The sequence below is a fragment of the Sphaeramia orbicularis genome, chromosome 2, assembly GCF_902148855.1.
Source record: "Sphaeramia orbicularis chromosome 2, fSphaOr1.1, whole genome shotgun sequence".
Taxonomy (NCBI): domain Eukaryota; kingdom Metazoa; phylum Chordata; class Actinopteri; order Kurtiformes; family Apogonidae; genus Sphaeramia; species Sphaeramia orbicularis.
The window spans coordinates 27,406,828-27,429,077 of record NC_043958.1 but is presented as its reverse complement, the minus strand read 5'-3'; the positions used below and the strand labels follow the sequence as shown (position 1 = coordinate 27,429,077).

The following is a 22,250-nucleotide window of genomic DNA, read 5'->3' as shown; positions in this document are numbered from 1 at the left end:
CTGACTTATCAGTCGCACTACTGACACCCAGTGGCCTGACATATCAGTGCACGGTTAACTTTCTGCAAATCCGGACAGATGGACGGACAGACAGATGACAAACCCATAACAATACTCTGCGGTGAGGGCCGAGAATAAAAACCATAGTTACAAATGATATTTTCATTTCTGAAATTACATTTGCCTAAATCTTCAAAATTTACCTTCGCCCATTGAAATAAATTTAATTATCATAACAGTCCTACCTGCAAACTATTACATTTCACCATCACATCAAGGTGGTTCAGCTCCACAGAAACCCCCCTGACAGTGTGACTTTAACACCAGCTGCAAGAGTTAAAATGACACTTACACACTGAATGAATGGAAGCTCATGAGCATTCATAAGCTCCAAGCTCTGTTTCTAATCACTGTGCCAGGAGGATAAACATAAGGCACAAATCCTTTAATTAGCTCATAATTCAGTCACGCATTTATGGTGTGTGAAGAGCATACTGTAAGTAGGTATTTTTAATTGTGATATTGAAAGTGCTAAACCATGCAGGGATATCCTGCCTTAAGAGTGCTGTTAGTATTTGTGTGTTTTCTTTTCACATCTCCCTCTTCAACCCTCTCGTCTTTCTCTGCAAAAACTCACCAGCAGCTTTAACCAACCAATGGATACCCAGTGGCCCTTGTTGCTATGATACCGGATAGTAATATTTGCATCGCATATTAATTGGGCCCTCAGATCCCGAGGTTGTTGAGTGAAATGCCCTTCTGAAATGTGTGTAAGATTTAGACATCAAGGAGATGTAGAGAGAAAACAATAAAAATACAGCCTTTGGTTAGAGTAGGACATTTTGTGTCTTTAACATTTTGTGTCCTTTTCATTTCTGTCTCTTCTCTTTGCAGTTCAAATACAAAAATGGCAACACTGTGTTTAATATGCTTACTAACTGATTTGCATGCTGCGTTCTTTAACCTCACAGAGTGTTTACCTGAGCTCCCAGAACTCCTATTACTCATCAGCTCCAGAGAATAAAATGAATTCTGCTGCGTACCCACTTTGCCCTGCACTCATTTATTTGCAAAGAAAATTAAAGTGTGATACCAGTGAGCCAGAGGTAACAGCAGTCAAACATTTTGGGGGGTGGGGTGGGGTGGGGGGGATTTCTTTCATTACAAAGTTGCTAACAGTTTGACAGTCTGGCAGTTCTGAAGTATATTCCTCTGATTTGCAGCTGAAGACATGATTTTATTCTTTGGGTACAAATACTGAGTGATTGGTGACTGATGCTGCCATGTGATTATAATATGAAAAGATAAAATTAACTTGTTCAGCCTTTTGATGTATATCACATTTTATATAGCTAAGCTCTGAAGTGTAATGATGTCCCCTTATTTTTTCACTGCTGTTGCACCTGCACATATTAAACATTTTGATTCCTTAAGGTACTGTTTTTCCATAATTCTATCACTTATCTGTGGCACTGATAAGACCTGGCATTAACATGAGTCTTGGGGGATCCAATCCTAAGTGGCTCTAAATACAGACGCTAACACACAGTGGACACATTGAGGCCCTGTTGTCTTTCACATGCATTTTATGTAATTTTGATGAAGTGGACATCTCTAAGTACATCTGTTCACACCTGGCATCTTGACTTTTCACCTCTGATTAGATCTCACTTTCCTGCTCTACCTGCAAAGAACATAGCTCAGGCTTTCATTTTCCTGAAGGCATTAAATTAGTTTCCTTTTTTTAGTAGTCTTGCATGGCATACAATTTATAGATGTTTGAGTCTTGAAGTGCTTAACGATTGTTCAGGAATTTAAAGCAGATTACACAAACTGAATATTTTACTTCCTCTCAGAGAAAAATAAGTGATAGTGGCATGCATTTTATTGGAAATAGTTGGATTCTCAAGTAAACAAAGGATTTGTTCATGAAATGTAAGCGATACATGCAAGGATTCTCATTATGTTTAATATATTAGAATAATAAACATTCATATTGTAATTTCAATGAATGACTCATTCTTTGGCATTATCTCTCTCTCTCTCTCTCTAATGTAAATGTGTATCCAATATCTCAAAACAGGATATATCAAAGATCAATGTGCTGAGTATGGGAAAAGGTGTGATACAAGATATCTAGTGTATTAAGTTTTAGGATATGATATATACTATATACTTCAGGTAAAATTAAAGGATTTCACGTATTTATGGAGATGTCTCAAAACAGAATCCATCAAAAATCCAATGGTTAATCTTCCAGATGTTTCCTACATCTTTAACAAATAAAAAAAAATTAGCACCTTGGATAGTAGTGTATTTCTATGCATTGTTTTGTGTAATTTTCATGTGTCTTTAAAGCACTCTAATATTATGCCATTGGTGCACGGATTGTCTCTTCCACAGAGGACTTCAGCTCAGTAGGAGGTCCTACAATGTGACATGTTACATACAGCATATACTATGTGGACAAAAGTACTGGGACACATTGAATTCAGATGTTTCAGTGCTCACAGGGGACTGAGCTACAAAACCATAATGACATATGTCATAATATAATGTTATATTGCATTAAATATAATAAATAAACATTTTTTTTCCCATTTTAAAAGATAGATATTTGTCAAGTTCTGACCATATAGAATAATTTTAAAACACAAATAATGATCTGGTTTCTTCAACTCTCACTCAAGAGGAAAAATCAGCCATTAACTGATCAAGAAATATTGGTTTGACATTTATCATGATAATTACTGACAACAAATGACAAAGGCATTTTTAACACAATAATATTTGAAATGAACTAATAGGAATAGGAAATGTGTCCTAATATTTTTGTCCACAGAGTATATGGCTGTGTGATCAGTGCATGTATAACTGGCATTAGATCTTTTCACTTGTGATTAGATCATGACAAATACATGTTCTCACCAAGTCCTGAACAGCCTGAGATCCAGCTGATCTGACCACATTTTCAGTTAGTCTGTGTCACACTGAAGAACCATTAAAATGCCAACAGTTAAAGCAAAAGTAAAGTATATATGTATTTATTTGCATTATGTGTGGGGATGTGAAATCTAAAGTGATCACTTAAGAGGAATGAAGAGATTCCTTTCAATGTCAGGTGTCAACAGACACACTTAGAGCAGTCTGCTTGTTGAGAGGTCACCCAAGATCCATGTTAATGCCAGGTGTGAACAGATCTTGCATTCGACTCACAGATGCAAAATAGGAAAACCCTACTATGGCTTCCGGGTGGATGGACCATTGCTGAACCGCAATGGATAAATCACACCTAATGCATGACTGCTCGTTCCGCAGAAGGAGTGTAGCTAGTATAACACATTGATCATCAACTCACACTTCTACATCCACCCGCTCTTGTGCATATTGTGGAGTTATTTCAGCAACATCAGGAAACTCACAGTTAAAATCGTATCTTTATCTGTGATGTACTCAAATTATACGGCACTATTCATAATTTGCGACCTCAGTCCATCTGCTAGTAAATGAAAATGTAAAGTCAGGTCTCTTGGGTTTTAAAGGAAAGATGAATTATGTGATGAAACAAGTCCGCAAGATAGGCATTGCTCACTGTGAAAATCCATGCGGTGGCAGAGGCAGAGGTTGCGTGTAGGCTGAGAGAGGATGTCCAGACTGAGACCTGACCTTGTAAACAAAAACTTCACTTCGAGATCTGCAGGGACGCCCACTTAGATATTCAGATAAGCTTATTTCATTGAGGGCTACTCCATTAGAGGACTGTCTGAGAGCCTTCACTCAACAATGAGCTCCCTTATGACGCAAATAAATGAACTCCAATGAAGTAAGGAAGCCTTGTTTCTACAAATATATATGTAATTAATTAATATAATTATATATAATTATTTTCTGAAATGCACAATTATCTTGTCAAGTCTGATTTTAATTTGAAATCTATCATTAGTATCAATATGTCTCATTTGATGTAAGATATTCCATCCTATATTGTGTTGGATTCAACCAGTATCAATTTGCATAAAATCCCAGTACCCTGAAATATGATTGTTTTCATCAGCATGAGATTACTTGCTCAGCTTCTTTAGTGGCTAAACATGTATTGTGATTTTAAGAAATCTTGTCATCAAAATTCGCTGAATACAAGACAATTCGGTAATATTTAAGAATATCTGCATTCCTTCCAGTACGGCTGTTTCTTCAGTGGAGAAAACTGAAAGAGGTAAAGCCTATCCATATAATATGTGTGCCTACACAGACACACTAACAAAATGAACAAAGAAAGACACATATTACACTTGTTTATATACTCAGCACACGCAATCCCACTTGTTCAGCCACACTCCCCATGAGGCAGTGCAGCCTGTTAGGGGCCTCATCCAATTACAGACATCTAGAGGTGACCTCTAGTCCTCCATGTCACTGTTTTATATGTCACAAACAGAAAATGGAGAGTAGAGACATTGGAGGCATCAAGAGTATGTTCAAGAGCACCACTGGGGAATGGCATTACACACTATTACACCGACAGCTTTGGGACGTATAGTCCTCTCTTGAGCAGTTCATCAGGCCATCCTGGCAGGCTTTGAGGTATAATTGGGCCAGACCTTTGAGATGATGTCAAGCTAAGGCATCAGTGTCTGCTAAACGCTGGAGTCAACATGCCAAAAAGCTGTCTAGCAGGGAATTCCTGCAGCTGCAGTCATGGTTTCTGCTGACTGCTGTGTACACTACAAAACAGCCCTGGTAGAAAGAAGCCAGATATTGTTACATACAATCAAACTGTCGAGTATTAAGCAACTACATCTGCCAGTGGGATGGGCAAACCCCTTAAAACTACAGTTAATCGTCTAGCCACTGAAAAATTACTTTAAAAGAAACTGCTAAAAATGAAGAAAGTGAAACACCACGATGACACACTAGTATTTCAGTTTTAAATGGGCTCACTCTTTAAGGAAATCCATCTCAACATTGGCTGGGATATATTATTAAGACAAAGACTCACTTCCCGGAAACAGGGCTTTGTCACTTGCAGTGTAGGAACAAGTGAAATGAATGCACAAGCTGGAGATCGCTGCAGTGAGAGATATATCTAACCATAATACAGCTTAAGCAGGAAACAGTGTATACGTCATTGCTGAAGGCAGCCTCACATTAATGCAAGGGTCACTGTAATTTCTTAAGACACTGTGTGGAATAGATAAAGGTACAAATTGATAGAGATGTGGGAGAAGGTTAGAAGTTAAAGGTCACAGCCAATTACATTATCACTTCCTTTATTCTTCACATCTTTCCAATAATATCTTGTGGCTTTTTCTTTTGTTCACCAAATAGAGTCCCACTATACGTGCAATATATATGTCAGTACATATACCACAGCAACAGCGCAAACAGGATTAAGGCTTTGAGTCCCTCTAACCCTCTTTGGCCTTTACTTACGTTGGTCAGCTTTGGATGGCGATGTGTGGTTGAGTCTCTCCAGCGAGTCGCTGCTGCCCTCCTCCAGGATGTAGTCAAAGTTGAGAATGAACATCATGACAACGCCTTCCTCGTTCTTCACAGGGATGATATGGGTGGCGCAGAGGAAGTTTGAACCTATCCAAAAGAAAATTAAATCCATGTTAGAGAGCGGGTAATAAACATTAATGTTTTGTGTGTGATAGAACTGCTACATGCCCCACTGCAATCAGTTAATCAATTTTGGAATTATGAGCTCCAGGAATATAATAAGCACTTCTGCTTCTGCATTCACAAAATTTCTGTTTGCATTTACAATAAAAGCAACATCAAAGCTTTTGGAGTACATTTTGACCTCTTCTATTAACACTCTTTGACACTCAAAGTCTTATTTAAGATAAAGCTGTGTGCACAGAAGGTCTGGCAGGAAATTGAGGGTGAAAAGGTCAAGAGGTCCACTGAGAGAAAAGCCTCTGGAGTTGAATGATTTCACAGCTCCAGACATGCCCTATGTCTACCCTTGAAATGGGCACTGCACAGTGTAGAACAGAAAAAATATACTGCCCACCCAGTATTAACATCAACACATTCCCCAAATTATTCCATGATGTGATACCCAAGAGAAGGTGTTCAAACTCATCATTATGCGTTGCTAACACAAATTGCAATCCAGCCAGAATGTGTGTTAGGCCCTGCATTTTCCCTGCCATTATAAGACTTAAGTGCAGCACCTAAGCCAAACTGGTGCAAAATCAATGTGGGGAGCCTGTAATGCTTGGTCCACTGTCTGCAGTTGATTTCTTCTGAAACTTTTTTATTTTTTTAATCTCCCCCAAATTTTGTATTCAGATATGGTAATAATGATGGCCCAAAGCAACTATAAAATTTCTTTTAGGAAGACCTCAAAACATCCAAAAGGCACAAGTTTTTCAACTAAAAACAAAACTCTGTTGCCAGTTTTCTTTCACAAATATGATGGGGAAAATGTACAAAGGTAACATGAAAACATGGCACCTAAGCCCTTTGGGAAACCTTTCCTTGTCATTTTCACAATCTGTGCTTTGGAAAGTCTTGGCCTCATTGAAAAATAATTGCTTACAGCTCTTAAACCCCAATTATTAGAATTGCTGATGACTGCACTGTGGGAGGTAAATTAAAGCAATGCTGCCTTTGTACTAATGTCTCATGACTAAATGTTCGTCATTTATCAAACTGCAGAAAAACAGTGTGAAATACTGATTCTGACAACCTGTATTCAGAATAAATATCCAGCCTTCTTAATTGTTTAAGGATAATGTACAGTATTTTGATCAGATGGACTGATTGTGTTGAGCAGATGGTATGCAGATTGTATGACTTCCCAGTTTCTTACATTTTGCTAAATGAGATGTACAGAAGATTTGCCTGTCAGTCCTGATGCAGAAGATTAAATGTATAGCTTTTAAATAATGAACATGGACATCTCTGGAAGATGCTCTCTCTCACGTTACGCTGTAAGTCCTGCCGTCACCAGAGAGCTATTTATAGCTTGCCCAGCAGGCACACTGCCTACAGCGATTCTTTTTTAGGAAAACAGACACACTGCTGCACAAACACACTCAAGTGCTATTCTGACTCTGCTCACAAAAAGTGTGTGTCATTGCCTGCATAAAACATATGCATTTGCACACACACACAAAATAATTGCAGGTGCTTCCTACTATCTTCTTATGTTGTATAGTTTGGTATAGAAATGTGATTGCGCAGAAAAATCCCAAACCGATCACTTTACTGGACTAGGTTTTGATTTATGTATGGGGAGCCCTGATTCCACTGGGCTAAGCAGGACGCTGCCCCTAACAGTACATCAGTGTCACTATCAGTGGATGGAGTCATTCATTTTAGCCAGTGGGAGTAGGGGCACATACTATCACTCCTCAAGTGACATTATGCAAAAGACCATAGTCGAAGTGGACGCATCTTTGAGACACCACAAGACGAGTGGACCAGTCTGAGTTCTGTAAATGTTTTAATGGGAGGATTTTTAAAAATAGATAGTGGATTGCATGAAAATCTCAAAGCAGATTGTTGACTTAATACACAAACAGAAGCTCAACAGAGATAAGACTAATTTGAAATCCTATCAATTCACTTTGTTTGCCAATTAAAATTAACATGTCAGTTTCTATGGAAACAGGCACAGAGAGGAAAAAAAAAAAAAACTACTCTGTCTGCCTCCAACTGAAAACCGTTTCTAGAGGGTTCATATGCGGAGTGAAATTATCTACTAAAGACAGCTGCTACTTTAGACAAAAGTAAAGAAATAATCACTAAATTTAGTGATAGCAAAATTAATATTAAAATAGTAGCTGTTCATCAAGGCAGTGTTTCCATGGCAACTTGATTTGATCATGTATGTCTGAAGGCACTGATAATAACTTTAGTTAAATGACCAAGAATTGAACCAGTAATTGATAAATGCTTAAGAAAATACAAAATAAATCTAAATCTGTTTGAGGACTGGTCTGTTGATGAGAAGAACATCTGTCTCAAGTTTGATGATGTGAAGGTGAAATTTTGTCTAACTTTTAAAGGATCTTTCATCATTTGGATGAAGGCATAAAGGCAGCTGTTACGCTGAGAAAAAAAATCCCACATATACCGCATAATAATATCTGGGTGAACATATCATGATCAATTTCTTGCTGGTCTGGAAAACAATCCAAATTTGAGGGCATATTTTAACATCTAAATATACCATATTGGATGAGCTTTCATACTCTGATAACAGAATAGACAGTACTGAGATACTGAAATCTCATCTTTTCCCCCTCATGTAACATAAAAACAACTCATGATAGAAACATTAAGTGCTTGAAAGGTAAAATAATTTATTTATACATACACTGTATACGAATTTTAGTGTATTTGTATCATAATGGAATTATTCATCATGGTAGATATAATCTGAGGCAACATTTACAATTTTAAGATTTTTTTTAAAACAAAAAAATTGAAAAAATGGCTCTATGACTTTCTGCCACATTGCACTTATGAAATAATACAGTTTAAATAAAGGAGTCATTTGGGATTTTTGGACATACAATGGCATGTGTAGAACTGCAAATTGGGTTTTTGTTGAATTTGGCAACTTTTTTGTTTCTGTGTATAGGCTGAACACTTTTACTGTTGGACTATGTAAGAATGGCTTCAAGCCCACACCAACGGGGCTGCCAGCAAAATATTAAAAATCATGTTTTCTGACAAAGCTACAGGGGTACTTTGGAGAGAGGATTAAGGCACACATCTGGTTCGGGAAGTGTGAGTTACAGAGCCCTGATCTAAGGGACCGGGGTCTACAATCTCACTGGTTTTGCTTCTCACTGTAGTGGAGTCAAACCACACACCAAGTTTGTTGTTGATACATCGAACAGATTTCATTAATACCTTTGTAAAACCATCTTAAAAAGCTCAATGTAAAGTTAATTTGTAGGAATTTGGGTTAAAATTTTGTAATAGTGAGTTTTTTTAAACGTTATGATGAAAGATTGATTAAAGATCCATGATGAGTCAACACGGGGGCTCCTATGGGAACAGACATAAGAATTATTTGATTGTTGTCAAGTCAAACATCGATAATACGCAGTCCATCAATATCTGCCCTCAGATAATTTTAATTGGCTACAATGAACCTTAAAGCTTGCTCTTCCTAAGCTGGCCAATTATCTTTATGACTTGTCAAAAATGTTTAACTTTTCCAGAAAACCCACTGTATGTTGAACTCTGATGGTACCTAATTTTTCTGGAATATTATATTATGAGCATAAATGAAGCAATCTAAGCCAAATAACAGCATGCACATTTTTGGAACTTTTTTTCTATATGGTTCAATATGCTACCATCGACAAAGAAAAAAAAGAACACTGAATATGAAATACCATATACATTGTGACTATACAACTTCACTGCTTGGCTCCACTTTCATTCAAAACACAATACTCACAGCACAGAACTTATGCATCAAAAACATAAACATACACAATCATAAGTTCAGCACACATGCACATTCACACACAAGCCCACTACAGAGCAGTGTATAACTTCTGCATGCCTCAAGAGGGGGTGTAACCCAAACTTTGTAAAGTAATATATGTGTGCATGTTTGTGCGTGTGCAGGCATCTAAAAATAAGCTGCTTGGAATCCATAGGCATTTATAATTCATGGGAGCTAAGTATTATGTTCTAGAAAGCATAATGGTTGGAACTGGATGGAGGAGACTCAACGGTGGCATGTTTGTGTATCAGGGGAGTGAGATGAGGATGTAGGATGCTCAGTCAGTGTGTATGCATCTATGTTATATTCTCAATTATTCTGCTTTGACTCAAATGTATGTTTGTGTTTGTCATTGTCACACTATTTTGCATCATCATGTTGGCTTGTGTATCGACAGCTTCAGCTCATTCATGCAAATCCAGCCTATTTGAATATGAAAGAGAGGAGGTATGTCTGTGTGTATTCATGATGTGAGAAAGGTAGAGAGGTCCAGCTGACAATGCAGAAATCACAAGAGAGTAACATTTAGTGCCACTTGTGTTGAAAGTGAGTCGGTGAGTGAGCAAGAACAAAACTATAGCATCTGCATCTTGAGGTATGATTTACTAAAGATTTGCGCACGTAAAAACATGCGCAAACTTTACTGTGCACGCAAAAACACACTGAAGCTTATCTACTAACAGGACGCACTGAGAGTTGTGTCTCTCGATGGGCAAAATAGCTCGCGCAACTCATTTAGCGTGTTTGCCTTGATGAATATGCAATATGAGCGTTTCTGCCAGAATGAGCAAAATTATTGGGAGGAATACATGCAAATATTTATTTAGTGCGTGAAATGTGATTTACCAAACCTGAAACAGATTGCGGGTGGCTGATTTTGTTTCTATATTTGGTCCATCTGAAAGGCAGGTTTTAACTGGCACAACTTCACGCAAAACTGGCTGCAGTTGTGGCAAGGAGGCGGCATGGGCACAGCCAAAGGCAATGCAAAAAGCAAATCTTTTCTGCTCGTGTCAACAGTTTTGGAATGATGGAAGAACAAATAATTGAGACGTATCGCCAACCCAGCAGTGCCATTTAGAACTTCTTGATGAACTAGGAGGGTCTAAGGACAGGGGATGCCCAGGACGCTACTCATCTTCTTGCTGTTTATCTGACTGTTGTTTACATCCAACTGACTCTGTAAAGCCCTTTGAGATAACCTTGTTGTGATATTGGGCTATACAAATAAAATTGAATTGAATTGAACTAGGGGATGATTTGGGGCCAGTCACAAGGAGCAATATGTTGCATGCAATATGTTCTATGACAAAACTCCTCGTAGTGTTACATTTCCATGCGTCTGGATCATTCCAGCACACTGTTGCCATGAGTGCTGGTGAGCAAGCACATTTGCACCCGTTATTTGCAATCTTAGTAAATCAGGCCCTTAGTGTTTTAAAACTGTATCCAAGTAGAGAAATTATAAAATAGTGTTAGCCAGAATGTGCTAATTTTCAAGTCTCATCAAATTCTTGATATGATTTATTTTCTATTGTCCTCTCTTTGCCCTCCACTTCCCATTATCATTTATGTTTTTCCACTCATTCACTGCCATGCCTCTCACTCTCTGCCTTTTATCATTTCCTTATCTGTGATTGTCACTCTTTTCTTAACTGTTAACCTGCACTGTTATTACATCCATCACAGTCCTCATCTGCTTTCTTTTGTTGATGCTCTTTCTCTCACTTTGTCTTTTTGTTTCTCACTCTTCTTACTTCTTACCATGCCTCTCTTAGCCTGCTCGCTACCTGTGGGAAATGAGATAGCTGCCTATGTTCTCTGCAGGAAGGCCACCTGATGTGTTATAAGTGGACAGATCAAACAGATCCCTGGTGCTGCTGCAGATGCAAATTTCTGCCCATCTACCTGCACAGCCTGCCTCTGTGGAGGGTCATAAACAAACCCGCAAGTGTGGGGAGGCACACATCCGTGCACACTTGCAAACAGAGATAACATTTACATTTCTCAGCTGCGTACTGGCATAGAGACAGACGCAGACAGACAACCATGTACACATGAAGCACACAAACACTAATGAGGCTCACAGATCTCAGTCAGCACACTCCACAGACAGACACTGGCTCACACACGCAAAACACAGGCGTTCACACACAGCCTGCCGGCAGCATTAATTAGCAGAATGTTCTCTGTTCAAATAAATCTAATAAGCAGGCGATGGAGCTGGTTTACATGGTGCAGTGTAATGAGAGAATGCACCTTTGAAAGGCACAAACAAGTTTAGTCAGAACATCTCTGACCTGAATATTTATAGGGAACTAAGAGGAGCAAAGCATCTTAACCCGATACATCAGGTTTCATCTCCACCTCCGGAGAAATACATTTAGCAAAAAATGACATGCTCTGAAAAACAAAATGACTCAGCGTCCTCCTTCCCTGACTGAAATTTACAGTCATGGATGGATGGGCTAAAACAGAAACAGAAACACAATCTGTTCTTCTCTGGTCTCTAATCCTCCGAGGACACCGGATAGAAAAAAAATGCTGACTTGCATTTTGAGAGAGGAAAATACTCTCAAAGTTTGCCAAGGTGAAATCGGGGTGATAGCCACAGAACTGCCCGTCATCCTCACAAACATCACAAAATCCACAAAATACAGTAAGCATGATACACAGCAGCACAGTAAGTCCGCTGCTTTACTGCTTTGTTGCACTACCCTTGTCTGTCAAAGTCAGACCACAAGCCTTAAGCCTGAGTGGATACGTGGGTCTTATCGATTTAAACATTTTCCACTCGGCTTCATTTCCGCACTGACGCGGTGCAGCCTACCTGGATTAATAGGGCTACCTGGTAATCTGTTGCTACACAGATGGCTCGGCAGGATGACAGCACAGTGTGCTACCAAGTGCATACACAAGAATATGCCAAATCACAGTATGCCACAGCTCTTTATTGTTTTCAGACCAAAGCTGCGTTGTTTAGCGTCATCTTCCCTCAGGTATTTTGCGGATTCACTCTAACACTGACAAACCCAAAGACTTAAAACAGTAAGGCTCTGCGTTCAAAGTCACCTATGTTGATTTGTTTCAGACTGTTTGCATCTTTAATAAACTACTTGAGTGACTGGTCCACCCAAAAACATTAGTCATGGAATAAACACTATTATATGAGGAGACATAAATGTGGCTATTCATGCAAGTTAACAAGTTTTCTCAAGAACAATTTGGATAACAGATGCAGCTAAGGGGGTTTTGAGTTATTTGACCTTGAGGTTTGGACTGAAAGCAACACCGCTGTTGGACTTCACAAGAAAGTTCAGCAAAAGGACACTCTTGTGTTTCACTGATAGACCACTCACCAACTGTTCCCACAGAGTTGTACCTTTCGTTACACAGAGCTACCCAATACACCCCCCATACACACACATCTAATACGATACACAACTATGAAATTACGTCCGTGGCTCTTGGCTCACCTCTTGGACATGTATGAGTTACAACTGATCAAGGTCAACTAAGTTCCTTGTCTTCTTCCACTGTGGGTAAAGGTGATTAAAGTATATTTCTTCATATTCATAAGAGTATTTCCAATTTGCTAAGAGTTGAAAAATAAAACATACTTATAACTACTAGTAATTGGGAATCAAGAGGCAGTTCCACTTCATCATTCATTCACAGTTTTTATTGATGCCAGCATGTTTTTTTCTGAAATTTGCACTGCAATACAGAGGACAAAGACTCAAAGATATAATGGTCTAAAATGTTGCTTAATTTCTCTAAAAGGAAAAGGTATTTGTAGATTGTACACTGACCATTTGAAAGTTGGAAACATCTGCAAACTGCTCAAACATCATTCCAAACAACGTGTTTCAATTCCAGGCATGCAATGTACAGTATGTGACAAGATTTTCCATGATTCAGAAAGTAAATATCTAATGAAAAAATAATATTGGGGCGGCCACGGCTCAGATGGTAGAGCAGGTCGTCCAATAACCGAAGGGTTGGTAGTTCGAATCCCGCTCTGTCCATGTGCTGCTGTGTCCTTGGGCAAGACACTTTACCCTCCTTGCCTCCAGTGCTGCTACTCACACTGGTGTATAATTGCGTATGAATGTTTTGTGGTGGTCGGAGGCGCAGATTGGCAGCCACGCTTCCGTCAGTCTGCCCCAGGGCAGCTATGGCTACAAATGTAGTTTACCACCACCAGAGGGAGAATGTGAGAGTGAATGAATAATGGATCCTCCGTACGTGCTTTGAGTATGTGTTCATAGAAAAGCGCTATATAAATCTAATCCATTATTATTATTAATAGTAGCACTTAAAAACAAGTGTGTACTTGTTTCCCCTCTCAGAAAATCGAATTAATGAATGTGAATAAAGTGAATACAGTACTGTCATTTGTGAAGGTATCTCTTGAGCATCAGATGTAAGTGACAAATTAACGCTATAGAACCAAATGACAAAGTAGCAACAAGTCAGTGTGGGGGAGCTTGGAAAACTTTTCCATAATAGCAAGAAACATCATCAGGTCATTATTATTTATATTTAGTCATTTGATTTTGACTGAGAGGAGGGAGCTACAGAAGGAAGATGTATTTTCCAGGTGAGTTTTTTCCTGTTTTCCTCCTGACCCTGCAGCTTTAAAGAGTTCAGGAGCAAAGAGAACATTCCATCATTCCAAATAATACTGGAAATTCATGACTATACTTTTTCAATTTACCATGGACCTCCAAAACTCTTTAGCATTATCATAAACTATTCAAATAAAAAGCTCAATGCAACTATTTTTTTGTCTTAGAAAACTGACAAAACATTTCTAAAAGATCAAAAGATGATTCCAATACTTAACCAGTGAAAATTCCCATTGAAAACTTAGCTGCCACTAAGATGTAGATCCATATCAAGGGCAAACAGCAGTTTTGGGAAAGAGTAGAGGCCATTATCCTAAGTGCTAAGAACAGACAGATAACTTTGAACATCCTGGACACGCTATCTCTTAAAAGCTCCGCTTCACTGTTTCAGCCCGCCAGGGTCCAGCTGCTGTTGTATCACTGTAAAGCCAGGTTCCAGACAACAGGGATTCCTTGTATGTTATTACAACTACATTTTACACACTCTGAGGAACTTTAATTATTTAACAAATAAGAATCGCTGAGTGTTTGTGTGAGCTCATATGCAGTGCAGTGTGAGGAGTTCTGGTTTCAAGATGCTGGAAATTTCATTAGATTCTATTTCCACTATCAATAATTAAGATAATACAGCTTGGTGTGTGCTCAGTCAGGAAACCAGGTGCAGCCCACACACATACAAACCAACTGGACAAGTCCTTCTCTTTGACACACACACACACACACACACACGCACGCACGCACGCACACACACACACACACACACACACACACACATATATGTGCACGTACACACAGACACACACCAGTTCAACATTTGCTGACTGGTTGCATCTGACAGTGATTGTGGAGATGGTGGCATATGGGAATCTTGATCGCCCTCATTTGGACACATCACTGCCAAGAGTATTGCAGTCAAAATCATTTTAAACTGTAGCCTGTGCTGTTGCCCTGCCTTAATGGACAATGTATGTGTATGTGTGCAGTGTATGTAAGTAGGTGTGTGTGTATGTATGAGCTCAGACTGTAGTGGCAGGGAGCTGTTGGTTGGCGCTACAATGCTTCAGGGGTTACACTGACATCTCTCTCACTTTGTCTCTCTCCCCATCTCTGTCAAAAGCTCAGCTGGAAGCGTCCTCGGCTCGGCGCTGCTAATTGTCATCAAATCAACGCATCCGGATTGCTCCGTGACCCTGTGTCTAGGTGTCTGAGTCAATCACTGCAGCACCATCATTGTCTCCTCTTTGACTTTACATCGTGAGGTGAGCACTACATCAGTTTATGAATGACTACACCAGGAGCTCGATGCTCGCAGTGCACGATTTTCTTGCTCTAACAAGCCACTACTCCTGGATCTATGTCTGAAACCATGTTTTACATAAGGTTCATTATTTTAAAGAGAAGATGTACACTAAATCACTTGATACTGGCAGAAAATTTTGTTTTAACATATTCTATGTAGGCTATATGGTATATTAATGTTCTTAATTAAAGTTGTGGATAAAAAAAGTATCTTCCATTTGATAATATAACACATATAAAACATTATCTTGAATAGGTAAACTAATCATTTGAAAAGATATACTGTATGTTTGAGTGCTGCTGCCAACTTACTTCTGTATGTGAAAAAATACATATTAAATGAAATCAAGCCATCTCATTCAAGCCATCTCATATTTCCCCCTCTTATTAGTAACACACATGCACATTTTAACTGTATAGATTATGGCTACACTATTTGATGAAAAAATATATATACCGTATATTCTAGTTGTTATTCTGAGGAAAACGTGCTTTTACTTTTTTAGAAATGTCAAGCCAAAGATACAAACATAAATGTACATTAAGAACACAAAAACTTAAAATCCATGTATTAGATAGTATTTATCAGTGTCAAGAATCCAAACCAAAATAATACAACAGAGGTTGCATTTATAATTTTACTTAACTTCTGCAATTAAATCACCATAAATCCCCCTAAATCTTGGCAGCCTTATGCAAACATTTAATGACACTGGCTGGTATTACAATCACAAATGTGATTTGATTAATTGTGTAGCCCTATGCAGAGTTTACAGACTCATTTCTCTCCCCCTGCACTTGTTGAAAGTTTAATTTTTTTTTATTTTATATATATATATATGTATATATATATATACAGGGTGGGGAAGCAAAATTTACAATATTTTGAGGCAGGGATTGGAAGACAGTGTATGACCAATTAGTTTATTGAAAGTCATGAGAATTTATTTGCCACAAGAAAATTTACATAATAGAAAATGTTTTTATTCTATGTGTCCTCCTTCTTTCTCAATAACTGCCTTCACACGCTTCCTGAAACTTGCGCAAGTGTTCCTCAAATATTCGGGTGACAACTTCTCCCATTCTTCTTTAATAGTATCTTCCAGACTTTCTCGTAATAGTTTTGCTCATAGTCATTCTCTTCTTTACATTATAAACAGTCTTTATGGACACTCCAAGTATTTTTGAAATCTCCTTTGGTGTGACGAGTGCATTCAGCAAATCACACACTCTTTGACGTTTGCTTTCCTGATTACTCATATGGGCAAAAGTTTCTGAAAAGGTATGGATAATAGTGTTAGGTATGATTATGACATCAATATATGTTTGGTTTCAAAACAATTGACATAGTGCCTGCTGAGAAAAAACAACTAAATGTTCATTGTAAATTTTGCCTCCCCACCCTGTATATATATATTCTACAACCCAGACAAAATCTCCGAAGACTCATGTTGCATCTTTGGGAATGGATGTTGAACATAATGAAGCAATTCATGCAGGTAACTTACACAGTGCTACATACACAACTGACTATCCAACTTTAACCACATCCTCGATTTGGTGGCTGTTTCAAACAGCAAAAATATGCTGGCTCTTCCCGCTGACTCAATTCCAGCTGCCAACACATGCAACTCCCATAAATATTCGAATATGAGTTGATGAACTGAAATGAGGTAATGATTTAAGGGTTTTTCACTGACCAGTCAGCGCTGTCCATTCCATGTATCCTCCACAGTTGTCCTAAATTAAGATGTAGTTTGATTTTTTAACCCTCACCTTAATCCACCCTTCTCCTTGCCCTTTTAACTGTTATTATGACCACTTTCTGGCTTTTATTTGGTTGTACCTTATATTTTGTATAATATTTTTTCAATGTACAACTGCTACTTATGTGTTGTCTATTCTCTTATACTCACTTATCTTCCTGTATTCATATCTGTCCAGCTTTGGTCACCATTTTTTATTTTTAAATGAGCTTTAAAAAAAATAAAACTACTTGAGTATGTTCAAGTAAAAAGTTGAAAAAAGATTTGACCTCTCACAGAGAGGAGGCAGGGCTTATTTTTTTTGTCTGCCATTCTTGGGAAACATGATCCCTTCCCATTCTCCCCTGGGAACATTCAGTTGTACTAAGAGCTGTTTAACTCCAATGTCAGCTCACTAATCCAGGAGGAGGAGAGCTACTTTATCCCCGGGGTTACAATATCATCAGTGGCAGAGCTGTGGTCCGGTGGTTTGAAAGGCTGTAACGTAACCAAAAGGTCACATCAAATCACTGCTAGAGAGAAATTTGTCTGTGACATCAATGAAAAGGTCCATAACCAAAACAAGACCAGGCTTGAATTAAATATTAGCCAGAACACTTGATGATCAGAAGGCTAAGATTCTTCAATAACACATTTTTTTTATTGTTATTTTTTTTTACCCTATTGTGCAAGGCTGTTTGATATGACCAAAGCCCCATATTCCCGAGATAGGTCATTAAATTCAATAATGAACAGTTAAGTGTAAACTTCAGCATGAAAAAGTCTGTCTTATTACAATTCCAGTTATGTCCTCGACAAATCCAAGATTATTAGTCAAATTTGATTTCTCTCATTTTACAACTAAAATATTAAATACAATGCATAAAATTAAAAAAAAAAAACTAAAGATAGTAGCAAATGTAGTGAGATCTTTGAAGTTGAACTGCAGCAGAAATAAATGATCAAAAAATGTAAATATATAAAATATAACAAGCAAAACAAAACAAAAAAAAAACCTGAATCTGTGCTATGTGGAGAATAAAGCATCTTTCAAATGACAAAATATATTGCCATAAAAACTCTAACAACAATGCAACACACCAACACAATGGAATAAACAATAGAGCACATTGAATCACATAATACTGTGAATATTAGGAATATTTTCTATTCTGTCACTGACTGAAAATGTACATCTTAACCCTTTAGCTTCAAGACCAAATTGATCGAAGACAAAGTTTTTTATGTAGTACTGTAAATACTGCTCTGTAAGTTAAATTCACTGTCTTCCTATCAAGGAAACAAAGACAATAAAGGTAATGTCATTATTTGGTCAAAGGAGAAGGAATATCAAAATAATTACTATTGTATTATTAGTCTATCTAATGACCTATACAGAATTTATTTCAGGTTAAGTATCGATGCCACTATACTGCCATTCCCAACTGCTGTTGTGCAATCACCTTGACTTAAGCGATTGGACCTGTGGGTGTTGGGCAGTAATGCACTCCGTCCTTTTGAGAATGTGAAGGCAGCCAATATTTCCTGCACTAGACGACTAGATAACAGTAATCAATATAGACACTCCACAATGGGGAGAATCCAGGAATTAACACTTAACACACTCGCTTGTTGCTGTCTGGGCACAGGGGCTTAACAGGACTTCATAAATTCAACAGAACAGCCAGTAATTCAGAGAACAGTCTTCTAAATCCCAAGGTCACTGTATCCTGTTCCATAATCCATGTCAGAGATACAGAGGCCCTTTCCGCTAACAAAGTATAAGTTGCATTTGCTGAACTAAATGATTAGATTGCAAGATATTCCAGTGCGCTCTCTCCCATTCAGGCAGGTTTTATCATTAGATGGGTTTTAGGTTCATTCCAACATTGTGGATTAATCTAAAATTGGCTCTAATTAAACCAGTTTAGATGCAAAACAAAAATTATAAAGACATGGAAATGTCAGAGACAAGTAATGATAAATCAATAGTAACACAAACAAGGTATCTGCACATTTTAAGTACAAATTGCATAGCTTGTAATACTATTTTAATACCTTCAAATAGGGCTGTGCAATTAATCGAAATTCAATTACGATTTCGATTATTACACGCAATGATTACAAAAATTATGTAATCGAGAAAAAACGATTATTAATTTTGAGTTGTTTTAATTCACGCGCACGCAAGCTACCATGAGCTGCTCTGCCCCGCCCCCCCTCTAAGCTACTGCTGCCAGCTAGCCGACAGGTCCACCCCAAGAGGAAAGTTGTACCTAGTGGTCTGGAAAAATGGCAGGAGAATCACAGCAGAAGTGCTTGGTAAACAAAAAAGGCAAGTCAGATTCAATTGTATGGAATCACTTTGGGTTTGATGAAGAAGACGAAGAGCAAAAACACATCACGTGCAAAAAGTGTTTCGTAGTTGTGTCCACACCGACCGCTAACACAACAAACCTTTGTAACCATCTAAAGTTTAACCACCACCACCTTTATCATATTCTTTATCTTATGAAAAACTAAAAAGCATAAAAACAACTTCGTCCGCAATGCAATCTTCAGTCTCCGAATCTCTTTACGCTGCAACTCCCATATTAACCTAACCCTAACCCGTATAGCCCTAACGTGCGTATTCTACAGGGTGTCCCATAAGTCTCCATACATAGGAAAAATAAACGTTTCTTGACATAAACCATTTTTATTTATATAATATGCTCTATATGACTGCCATTTTGTCGGGAACACATTTCAATGCGTGTCCTCCACTGCTGAAGAACTATAAAGAAGAAATATAAAGAAATACATGTTAGAACCATATGTATTATGTCTCCTATGTATGGAGACTTATGGGACACCCTGTAGATGGCTGATGTATACAGAAGGCCTGAACTGAAACCTCACAGCACGCCACTGAATTTACTATGTTTCATACTACATTGAACATACTTGAATTTATAATTTGCACTTTAGGTGAGGTTTTTTTTTTTTTATTGCTACAGTTCTATGGCAACTCTATAGCAGTTTAATTACAGTGCACTATTTGTTTACAAAAGGAAACATACTTGAATTTACAGTACACTTATTTGATTTCAAAGATTTTTTTTGTTTTGTACAAAAGTGAAAATACTTTGTTTTAGTGGTTAAAAGCTTTATTTATGTTTAAAGAGTATATTTTACATTGTTTTGCAAGAAAAAAATAAACAACTTTAAAGTTAACAAATAATCGTTTTTAATAATCGTGATTTCAATAATTCCTAAAATAATCGTGATTTTTTTTTTTTCTATAATCGAGCAGCCCTACCTTCAAATGGAAAAAAAAGTATGTAAACAGCAACAAAAAACCCCCAAATAATCTAGACTGCGGGAAGCACAAAGTTGTTATTTTAAGTATGAGTGATGTATGTAAAACCAGACACCTTTCTGCCCTGGTAGCTGGGAGAAAAATTACAAAATGTTGATGAGTGGTAGCAAGACCTGAAGTTTTCCCAGAGTGAACAAATCATCTCTAGTTTGTACAGCTAAATAGAAAGAGTTACTGGTGTGGAATATATAAGATACATGCCAAATAAAACACCCAAACTGTGAAAAACATCAATATGCTAATTTCCTCTGCTACATATCATATTTAATGCCTCATTCCCAATAATTCACACATTTTGAAGGAACCAAAGAGATCCTCAGATTTTGTAGTCATATTTTATCTTTGTCATTGATTGCATTCATGCCTCACATTCATTTTGTATAGTTTAAAGTGTTAAGAGTAAATAATTCTGTTCTTGTGGCAGTTTTCAGAGATATGTGCTGAATTTATTCACAGCCATGAGCCGAGACGTCACTCTGAATTTCTGTGACCACTAGAGGGAGTGGGGAGTCACTCTGCTGGTCTGTAATGGTGATAAAAACTTCAAGAGGAGGATGAGTAACAACTTACAGTCAAACAAAGTCACAGAGTGATTAACAAAAATAGAAGCATTGATCTTAACAGTGGATGCCGCTCAAATAAAAGGAAGTTTGATGATGAAATGGAAGTGTTTCTTCTACATATTGAACTAGGGATGCAAATTATCGATTAATCCATTAATCATTAGTTGGTTGACCTTATCGACTGATTAACGATTAATTCATAAGCGGCGATTTTCCTGAGAATCTGAATTTCTCTTTCAGTAGGGTCTATAAGAAGAAAAGCTAAATATTGTTTATATACTTAATGAAAAAAGCATGTCATATTCCATAATGATAGATTTTTTGAACCATTGGACACAGTCAGTGTTTCCTGTGGAATTCATCTGTTGGTGTGGCGGTGTGTAATGGGGGGTGCAGGCATGTGCGTTTCATTGGTGTGTGTGTGTGGGGCATGCACGTGCATTTCGTCGGTGGGGGGGTTACTCGGCTGCACACGCGCAGTTTGGCCGGGGGACGTGTGCGTGTTGGTTGGTAACCGCGTGCGTGCGTGCGTCACTTTCCGTCCTACTTATAATACTATAGGGGTGCAGGGCGGTGCAGTCCATGCCCCCGCAGAAGTGAAACTTTTCGCTTAATTATCTTTTCCCCACCTCCTGAATCTTCACAAATGCTTGACATACCTGTGGCCCGGATCAGGAGCCTGGAGGATGTTTTCAAGCTCTGTCTCACTGACATGGACTAGACCAACCTCCAGGGAAATGTTCCAATCCGATACCAACCCCACATTTGTGCGTGTATCTAGGTGGGGGTGCACCACTCCCACAAACAGACGGGCTGGTCTGTGTTTCACTCCACCATGTCCATAAAGCCATTCTAACTCATCAACGCCATGATCCGGTTCGATGACCGGCTATCCCAGCCGCGGCGTCGCAGCGCAGACAAACCAGCAGCCTTCGGACAGGTGTGGACAGGTGGACAAGGGCAATTAAAAGACAATTAATAATTTAATCGAGCAAATTCTTATCAACAATTAATCGATAGTTAATTAATTGTTTACATCCCTAATTTGAACATGAGGCTTTTGATGGCATAAAGGTATTATGTGATATTAATATCTCTGCTAAGTTGTCCTTTTGTTGATCCACAGATAAACTGTAACTGTTCTGACCTTGTTTGGCCGATTACAAA

At 38.2% G+C, this 22,250-nt stretch overlaps 1 protein-coding gene across 3 annotated transcripts in view; it reads right to left on the bottom strand.

Moving 5' to 3' along the window:
* The window catches only part of LOC115431749 (potassium voltage-gated channel subfamily H member 7-like), a 114,123-nt gene that overhangs the window by 71,395 nt on the left and 20,478 nt on the right, over positions 1-22,250 (bottom strand). For all 3 annotated transcript variants that reach the window (XM_030152394.1, XM_030152403.1, XM_030152409.1), the window contains exon 3: positions 5,434-5,589. In XM_030152394.1, the coding sequence (XP_030008254.1) occupies positions 5,434-5,589 (156 nt within the window). The remainder of the gene's footprint in view (positions 1-5,433; positions 5,590-22,250) is intronic.